The sequence below is a fragment of the Pyxicephalus adspersus genome, chromosome 11, assembly GCF_032062135.1.
Source record: "Pyxicephalus adspersus chromosome 11, UCB_Pads_2.0, whole genome shotgun sequence".
NCBI classification, from domain to species: Eukaryota; Metazoa; Chordata; class Amphibia; order Anura; family Pyxicephalidae; genus Pyxicephalus; species Pyxicephalus adspersus.
Window position 1 is genome coordinate 29,018,296 of NC_092868.1, and position 10,023 is coordinate 29,028,318.

Genomic DNA, 10,023 nt, shown 5'->3' on the forward strand with positions numbered 1-10,023 from the left:
ATGTTGCTTAATTGTTGTTAAAGTCAATTGTCTAAATTATAAGCATGTAAAAGCACCAAAAAAAGGTTTGTTCCAATTTAGAGATGTTTTAGTATGTACCTCAACAGACGAAGTACAGAAAAGACCAGCATTGTTACTAATAGGGAACATTTAATCAGTTTTCAATATGCATCTAATACTCTTCTAAAAGTGTTCAAATCTTCCTTTTCAACTTTCATGTTTGATGTTCCAATTGTTCATTTTTTGGTAAAACATGTTTTGAGTACCCTAAAGAAAATTGTACATTGTATTTCAGTTTACAGAGTCAAGACTTAAAGTGTACTCATTCCCAGAATGAACAATCAGACCTTTGCACGCATGCTTTTATTGCTCTTACCTTCAGTAATTATGCTCACCATTCCTCTACTAAACATCCAGTAAGTCAATATACATGAACATGTCACCATGTTTTTTCACCAATAGCACTGCAATTACAGAACAAACCTCCTGCCAAGCAGCAGCAGGAATAAATCTCTGTGTCCACTGCATTAAAATCCCAAGCAGTGCTGTCATCCCTGCCCAGACTATGAACACCACAAAATACAAAGAGAAGTTCTCTGCAGTTGAAAAGGCACAGGTATACCCAGGAGGATAATCTCTCAATCATTGGTATTCTAAACTTTCAGATCAATCACTGACAAGTTTCCGGGAGTATAGCAATCACAGAAAAGAGTTGGTATTCATCAGGCACACTAGGAAGTAGCCATTTGTCTTTTTTGCAGAAATGTTCAAAGCTGGGATTTCCAGCTATTTATAGTACTCATGAACAATTTCCAGCATTTAAAGAGAAACACATTCATATAATGCTTTATGAAAAAAAGTATTTTAATAGATTTATAATTTAAATAACTTAGATTGGAAAAAAAAACTATAACAAAAGCAGGCTTTAAAAAACAAAACAAAGTGGGGAAAAAGGATATGGATGTAATTGCTTCCCAAGACTTTCTTCGCCGGCCCCTCCCACCTGGTCTAAAATTCACTCGTACATAGTTTGACCTGAATACTTCCCTGCCCTTTTGGGTAATGTTTATTTTTGTCAACTTAAAGTCGCCTTAAGGCTCTCTTTTTGTCTGTTTTCTTTTTCGCTGCAAGTTTCTTGTCTCTGTCTCCAGCATGTTTCTTGGCCATGGGTCCATCGCCAAGAGCAACTGTTGCTGTTGCAGAGGAGCACGGGTCCGTAGGATCCTTGCTCCTTAAGGAAGAGTTCTGTGCATGAATTTCTGTCATGAGTCTTGCACGGGATGCATACTCTTCATAGTTCTCCAGTAAGAGACGACCAGCCTCTTCGTTCAGTGCCGACTCTGGGTTTGGGTGAATCAACAAACACTTTATTGTCTTAAGAGAAAAAAAATATATAAAAACATTAGTGAAAGAAGCCTTCAGGAGTTTAAAAGCTGCAAGTTTTGATGTAGACCTTTAATGCTTTAATTTTTTTACAGGAAAAAAAACCCAGTATAAGCTTTAGCATGATAATGTTGATTCATATGTGGTTTTAAATGTAACAAGAATTTGTGATTCAATCATGAAGGTCCTTAGACACTTCTATTTTCAACAAAAATCATTAGGACGCTGACCGGGAAAATGAATTCCAAACACCTGACTGTTTCTGCCTTCCAAGCAGTGAACAAAGGAGTCTTTTAAAGCTCTAGAACAGTGTTTCTCAACCAGGATTCTATGGAACCCTAGGGTTCCCCCGTGGTTACTAGGGGTTCCTTGATCAAGAATTATTTGCTCAAGAAATTTGCAAGGGAATTTTTCCCACTTTCTAGAAATGTAGAGGAATTCTTCCTACTGACTGCCATGCTAATAAACTGAGCTGTGTTTATATTAGGTTTAGCAGGAGTCCTTTGGAAGATACCAGTTATTTCAAGGGTTACTTCCTGTCCAAAAGTTCAGGAAACATTGCTCTAGAGTTTTCAAAGCAGTAAATACCAATACTAGGGAAGGGGAAATTAGGGCGAAATGACACTGACGGATCATTCCAAGAACAAATCAGTAGCAGTTCTGCTAACATGGGCGGCACAGATTCAGATTAGGAACATGATATGCAAGTTTAAAACGTTAATCCGAAAACAGATTCTTAACTTGGCTAAACCACTATTGAAAGCATAAGGTCAACACAGAGATAAGAAAATGCAGCAACTGATGTCTTTAAAAATCTGTTGTGGGTTGAGATTAAAAAGACCATTACAGAGTCAGAATGTGAGACTTCAGTCATGAGGAGAAGCTGCTTCACCTCTGGGTACCTGCAATTCTACTTGTAGATATGTGGGACACACACCACCAGGGCCAGGCATAAAGCCATTACGTTGCCATGTGCCAGGTACAGTCAAAGTACATGGGAATCACATACCTGTCCCAGGTAAGAGCTTTGATTGGACAGAAAGCATTCTGCCTATTTGACACTATTTGATTTAGACAGCAACAATCTGACAGCCAGTGCTAGAAACAAAGTGCCAAAACACAATCGCATGTTATTGATTGATCAGTAAAGGTATAAGGGACAAAAATACAGGAAGAGCAACTTTAAAATGTAAACTACACTGATTTATAGTAAACTATTAAATACACATTGGAAGGGCAGGGGCAAGCTTTTAAAGGCTGGGTCCCACTAGCGTGTTGTGTCAGCATGCACAGTTCTGTGTACTAATACAATGTAAGCACGTGAATTGATACAGTGTTGCCATTTATTGTTAACAGCTTTCCCAAGTGCACTTCACCCACTCACTACAACATAGGGCTGTAGGATGAGCTCCACAAAATGCGGCAAACACTAAAATAGTTTGTGTGCTCTGCTGTGAGCTGTTGGGCAGATATATATTGCGTTTATATTGTAGCCATGCACCTACATATAAGCAGTGACCCCTAGTAGTCAATACTATTTGCTACTTTCAAGTGAACGGCATTTCTGTTTGGCTGTATGTTGGATACAGCAATCACACCCTGATTACAATAATCAGATGGTTATCTTTCATAAATGCAACATTATGAAAGTTAGGATGGGGGGGGTTATCACCTTTTTAAATAGGCTCTAAAGGCCAAAATAACAAATCTCTTGATCTTGCACTGCACAGGCAAGAGGTCGGTCAATGTAGCCTGCTGTAAAGCGAGGAAAAAAGAAGTTCAGACCTCACAGCCCATGTGTGAGATGGGGCTTTTTCCTATATTGGGGGATAAAAAAAAGCCATTCTGCACTTCTGAAATGGGGCATGCGCAGGAGCAGCCAGGAGCTCTGACACAAGTATCCATGAAGGGTCTTCGCTACTATTCAATCAACAAGGCAATAGATACCGAAGGGCTGGGGCTTCACCTCTTATTAAGAATGAGTGTTAAAGGAAAAAACCCACCCTTTTATGTAAAGTAAAAATGTTGGTGATATGTCTGCTTTATTGAGTTATCAGTGTGACTTTGTGATATTAGTGTGAATATGGGAAGTAATGGTATAACATTATGGCTGCTCCATATAGTGTACGGATTCTGTGATTTATAGGAAAACCTTTTTTATTCTAATATCATACAAATTTACTGCAGCTAGCATCCATCATGGCAGCGAGTGTGCAAAGTTTTCTAGCGGCTTACCACAGGCGACCATATTGAAACAGTCTACACTTACCAGTAAAACATGTCTTATGCCCAACTCCGCCTTCCAATCTTTCTTCAAAACATTGACACAGATTTCTCCATTGGAACTGACATTTGGATGAAAGATTTTGGTAAGAAAGTATCCTTTGGGAGGTGCTGCTGGGAAGTCTTTACCCAAGATCAATTTCATTCGGAAAATACCCCCTGCGTATGGGGTCCCCTCTGCAAAAACAATGCAAATTACTGCAACCCCACAGCAGGGTAAACATTTTCATCTTTATAAATAATACCATTAAGACACATGCTTACATGACATGCAAGTAATCAAGTGGGTAAATCAAGTAAGCAATCAAGTAAATAACTATGCTTGTACAGGCTTCTGCGTTACATCATACCTAAACTTGTACCCTTTTATGTAAGGTAAAAATTCTGTTTTTTGGTGCAACACCCTTTAAAAAAAATTTAAAAAGTGCAGCACCGCCCTCTAATTTTTTGCCGCCTATGCGGTCGAAAATGAATGGGGGTGCAAAGGCTCCCAGTATACCTACGTCAGGCATCCCAGGAGGCTCTTGGGCGCTCCTTCTGCACGTGCCCGAGCATCTCCGGCATGCGCAGAAGGAGCCTTTTTGCACAAAAAGAAAAACTTGCTGATCTAACATACATGCAGTGAGATCGGCAAATTTTTATTTCATCCTATGTCACCCGATCTCACGCCTGGGTCGGGTGACGTAGGATAAAGAACCAAAAGAAACCCGGATCTGAAACACAATGCAGGACCACCCCTGTCGTGATCAGACTGCCCTGTAGGACTGAAAGTGTATTTTTTTTTTTTTTTTTAGTTTATTTGGTATTTATTATCTCATTACTATGCTCAGATTCATCCAAACTCCACTCGGACACAAGCTACTTTAAAAGACATTTTACCAACCTGGCCCTTCAATGCTGACTTGTACATCAGTTATATCTTCCTCATTAGGAATGATCTTTATTCCTTCTGGAGGGTCAGATGTCAAGGTAGACACTTCTTTGTAAACCTGGCGAATCACGTGTGGCGGTAAGTTTTCAACGTTTGAATTCTGAACACACAAAGGAAAAAAAAAATCATAACCATTATTAATGCAAATTTCATTACCAAGGAACGGTCATGACACATTAGATACTAGACAAATAAATCCTAGGCCCCACATGACTAAAGAAGCAGAAATTAACTAGAAATATGAAGTCATTTTTTCTGCCGTCACTTGATTCTGCCTTGTCAATAGGACAATAAAATCATTCTGTGCACATGTCAAAATGGAACAAAACAAAAAAGTAACATCTGCCAGAACATTCATATCAACTGTACTATTATAGTGTACCTAAACTCAACATTTGCACTTTACATAAAAGAGTAGGCAGTCCTTATGTGTAAAGGTGATCAAGACTGAATGGTAGTGCAGAGCCTCCTGGGATACCTACGTCACACATGCATGGAGGTCCTGGGTGCCCTAACCTTGGACATTCGCAGATGGGGCATTTTTTATATTAAGGGAAAGATGCCAATCTCATGCAAGTGCAGGGAGATCGGCTCTCCCCCCCCCCCCCCAATTTACAATGGGCTACATCACCCGATCTTGCATGTGAGCAGCGCGAGATTGGGTGACGTGCCAAGAAGATGGTAGAGAAGACTAAAGATGGTGACGCCCAGCGCTGAGGAATTCCATGTGTGCTCCTCTTTCACATAGTTATCTGTAACTAACAGAGCAAGGGTGCTCTGTAACTGAAAAAGAGCCTTTACCCGACCTACAATTGTCAGAACATTGTGGTGCTTTGTAAAAGTTTTTTTTTTAATCAGTGGCGCTCCTTTCCAACAAAGGACAGTGCATGGAATTTATCCTCCACATACTAAAGTCCCACATTGATAAATCTACGGTCAGTCAGGAGTTTCATGCAGAAGGGACCAGCGATGTCCCTTCTGCAATAACTGTTCGTAGCTGCCTGACCACCGCCCAGCTGTCAAGTTTTGTGAGCTACACATATGCAGTTCAGCATTGGTTGACAGTGAAACCTGGAAACCCTGGCTTCCCATAGAAGGAAGATGGTGACTCCCTGCAAAGAAACTGAGATAGGCAAGTAGTACGTGTTTAGTTCACTTTTAGAACTTGCATGTTTACTAAAGTTGCAGACACAACACATACTTAGATGACCAGGTGAGATCATCTTCCCAATGCTCATTCCACCCACAGCAGAAAATGTAGTAATTAAAATTCATTAGAGGGTGATTAAGTTTTGGAAGTCATATCAATGAAAGAACTTTGTCAGCACACACCTCAACATACACGCAAACTCACTATGAATAACTATAAATATCTACAAGTGAATCACCTGTACCAGAAACTTGGCAACAAACACTACATAAGTGTCAATGCCAAGTCTCTGGGCCGGGTACACAGGAGATCCCCCCATAGGAACGAATGTAGGCAGAAGCTTCTAGTCAGGAGACTTACATTATGGCTGTGCGGTTCCCAGGTGGATAAATAGGCAAGATCAGGCAGCAGTAAGGACAGGCAAGTAAAGGTTTTGGGATTGATGGGGTACTATTGGTGGTTAAAGGATTCATGTCAACTGGCATTCAAGTCAAACGCTGCATCTCCATTTGAACATATTCAGCATGGCTGCTTTAGACATGCTTTGCTTGCTGTTATCAAGCACCTTTGTACGAAATGCTGCATCCAGAGCAATGCAAAGTGGATTGAACCCAGCCTCCGAACCGCCATGTATTCATGAGATCGGCCCTTTTCATACATTCCAGGAAACCTCAAGGGGCAGCCCGCAGCCTCCTCAGATATGTAATGTAGGTATCCCATGAGGGTATGGATTTCCCTATTCACGCTTTACCATGAAGAACTGTAAGCAAATATTCACTTCACTCTTGTGCACAGTGGTTAGCAGTCTGGCCTTTGCAGTGCTAGGTCCCATATTCAAATCTTGGCCAGGACACTATCTGCATGGAGTTTGCAGGTTCACCCCATGTTTATGTAGGTTTCCTCCGGGTACTCCAGATTCCTCGCACATTCTAAAAACATGCAGTTAGGTTATCTGCCTCCCCCCAAAAAACAACCTTAGGAAGTAATAAAGACATATGAATACTGGAGGGACATTAGATTGTGATGCCCTTTGAGTGACGGCTAGCGATATGACTATGGACTTTGTACAGTGCTCCATAATACGTTGGTGCTATATAAATACTGTATATTAATAAGAGATTTCCTTCCTGAGAGATTTAAAAACATTTTTTATTATATAAAAGTGTTAGCCACCCTTTATATAATGTAAAAAATATGGTGATATGTATACACGTATATAATTGCCAGTGCAGACTTTGGACAACAAGGACACCACATACAAAAGAATAACCAGAAGAATTTAAAGTGACCCTGTCACCACAAAGTCACCCAGATTACCTACAAAAGAAGGAAAACAGGAATAAACTCAGTGGTGTCGTGTATGTTGTATACACCACTTATTGCTCTCTGCCTGTCCAGTACTCGACCCTTTGGGTGGGTTGTATACACGTCTCACCTACAACCCAATGTGGTTTCTCTGATCGGCTTGACATCCTGTAGTGTTGTACAAACTGGTGGGAGAAACTACTGCTCGTGGCGGGTGATCGGGTACTCAACACAGGCAAGAAAGTGCAATACATGCGACACTGGTATAAAATGATTCCAATCTGTCGCAATCTATAAAAATATCTGGCTCCTCATACACTTCTCTAAAGATATCACAGGGAAGGGTTATATTCTCTTTACATTCGGCACCCCAGACACCAGCATGAACTGAATGGATTCCTCTTAGGGCCGGGTTGTGCTGCCTCATGCAATGCTATGGCCCATACACATTGGTGTACACTACAGAGGGCAGATCGCATTCCTATAGTGCCATGTGGCCCGAAACTGACACACAGATTCTAAAAAATAAGATTTGATATCACCATTATTTTATAAAAATATAAATTAAAATTGCATTACAAATACGAAACACACCAAGAACAGGAGAGCCTTGGTGTGATCAAACGTTTGTATAGGAGAACTTTGGAGGAAATCATGATTGCAGCGCTGACAACTTTCTATATTATATAGGATTTATATTATATAACACCAACATATTATGCAGCGCTGTACATTAAATAGGGGTTGCAAATGACAGAAAAATACAGTGACACAGGAGAAGTGGACCCTGCCCAGAAGAGCTTACAATCTATTTCCTGTCACTTCCTGTCCCAGTGACACTATAGCAGAATATGCCAGCAGCGGGGACACAGCGGGAATACCCTGACATGGGTCAGGTGATGGAAGGGAAATCAGCAGAATTTTAGCCTTTGGCTGCTCTATGAAAAGTTTTGAATAAACTCTACCAATGAGGATTAAATTGGGACATGTCTACCTGTCTATGGGTGATCAGATCAGACTTTGCCCCAATCAGACCCCAGAGGAGGCCAATGGGAGCTGATTTGGGCCAGCAGTGGCCATGCTTGGCAGATGTTTGCACATGTGTATGGTACAAGGGCTCAGCAATCAGATCTTCTATGGTTTGTGTCCATTTGGATTGTTATTGGTGCTTCTCACCAAGGCCAGATATGAGCAGCAAAGAAATGAGAGGAAGAGAAAACGGAGCATAGATTTAATCCCACACCAGGAAATAAAAGACCGGCAAGGCCTGAACCCTGGCAGCACATACCATGCCTCTCTGTGCGGTACTCTCTGGCAGGGAAGATCGGCTTGGTATCGGTACGACTGATCGATGCTTTATTGGGACTCTCCGGTCACAGGCAGGCCTGGGTATCTGTACGTGGTGACAAGGATGTGACGTTGTATACAGCTCGGAGGCTTCGGGCCTAACACTTGTTTATGACCACCGGCGTTCTTCTCCTCCTCACGCTGCCCTCCTCTTAAGCACGCCCGTTCTCCAGACACCCGGCCTGCCTCCTGTCACAGGGTTACCCCGGCACTAAGCCTCCAAGGGCCACCGACACCCCTTCATATAACCTTCGTCCCCTTCTAACCACGCCTGCTCCAAATAGTCCCCGCTGTCCAATCAAAACAAAAAGACGTCACGTGAAGTGACCAATAGCAGCAAGCGCTTGACAGAGTTTCCCGGTTAGCGTGCTTAGACAGCAATTTCCACCAATAGCTGGGCAGAGAAAGAAGACTGGCGCGCGGCAAGAGAAATCAGAACGTCGTCCATTGGTTAGTTTAAATGGTACAACGCGACGCCAAATAAAAGGGGCCGGCCCGTTCTGTAACGGTTGCTTTTGTTTGAGCTGTGGTGACGATTAGAACCGAACCGGAAGTGATGTTGTTCCGGTGTCACTTATAGTTTATATAAAAAAGGAAAAATGGCAGGGGACACTGTACATGTTACACGTTTCCCTATTCACCGCTTGTCATGTGTTTTTTTATTAGGTTCTTTAAACCACGAAATATTACTCACAAAGTGAACATTACAAATAGATTTTACATAAACCACCATCAAGCATTAGCGCAATTTACAGCGCATTGCATGCAACCTGCACATATGGAGCTTTGTAGCACATTGCACCAGCATTGGTGGTGGAAGTTTGTGTTGTCACTAAAGCTGCGTCTTCTCCCCAAAATCCATCACAGCCAGATACAATTATTCATTTTTTTATATCGCCCTGCTAGAAGTGAAATTACTACAGCTCATGCTAGTGAACTCATGCTTTCACTTTTCACCTGGGGCATGTGCCCACATTCCCACCTGACACCCCCTCCCCCTCCTTCCCAATGCTGTGTTCCGGGGCTCCTTTACATGTAAAGTCGGTGAGTTAAATAAAGGAAGATTTCTCCACGTGATGCTGTGCCTGAGCTGATAAATCTCTATGGAATATTCTAGTCTAGCTGAGGCCATTCCTGCAGTGCAAGGCTTGAGTTCTTATCTGGGGTAGCACTTTTACTCACCCCATCCCTCCTTGTTATAGGTTCCTCTCGGAGTAATCGGTCGCCTAAAGCTGCTTCTCTTTTGTGTTCCGGGGGTTGTCACCTCTTGGATGTCACCTTGTGTCGGTCCAGCAGTCGCCCATTGGAAGAGAAGAGCACCGGCTTTTTATCCTCCCGGAGTGCAGCTTTAATGCATTTTAAATAAAAACATCAAGGAGCGTCTCCGAGTTCATATAAATCTTTGTGTTATTTATTTTCCTCTCCCTTTCATTTTTTCCTTTTTATTGTTAATTTTCCAGCCATACAAATGTTGATGTTAGTAAGCCCTGTTACAAATGCTTGTAAATCCTGATAACACACATGAACACACTGCCTAGAGTCGTGCCATCCTGCCACAGGTGCGGTGCCATAGTACATGGGGTGCCAGACAAAATGAAAAGCATTGCATGTTACATGTGTTATG

General features: G+C 41.9%; 1 protein-coding gene across 1 annotated transcript; it reads right to left on the bottom strand.

Annotated features, from left to right (window-relative positions):
* Positions 1-843: 843 nt before the first annotated feature.
* On the bottom strand, positions 844-8,632 carry UBE2S (ubiquitin conjugating enzyme E2 S). The gene is made up of 4 exons (XM_072425557.1): positions 8,341-8,632; positions 4,550-4,697; positions 3,653-3,843; positions 844-1,374 (listed from the first exon to the last, which is right to left on the bottom strand). Exons 1-4 carry the CDS (start codon positions 8,341-8,343, stop codon positions 1,081-1,083), a joined length of 636 nt encoding a protein of 211 aa, XP_072281658.1. The 5' UTR covers positions 8,344-8,632; the 3' UTR covers positions 844-1,080.
* Between the last annotated feature and the right edge of the window lie 1,391 nt (positions 8,633-10,023).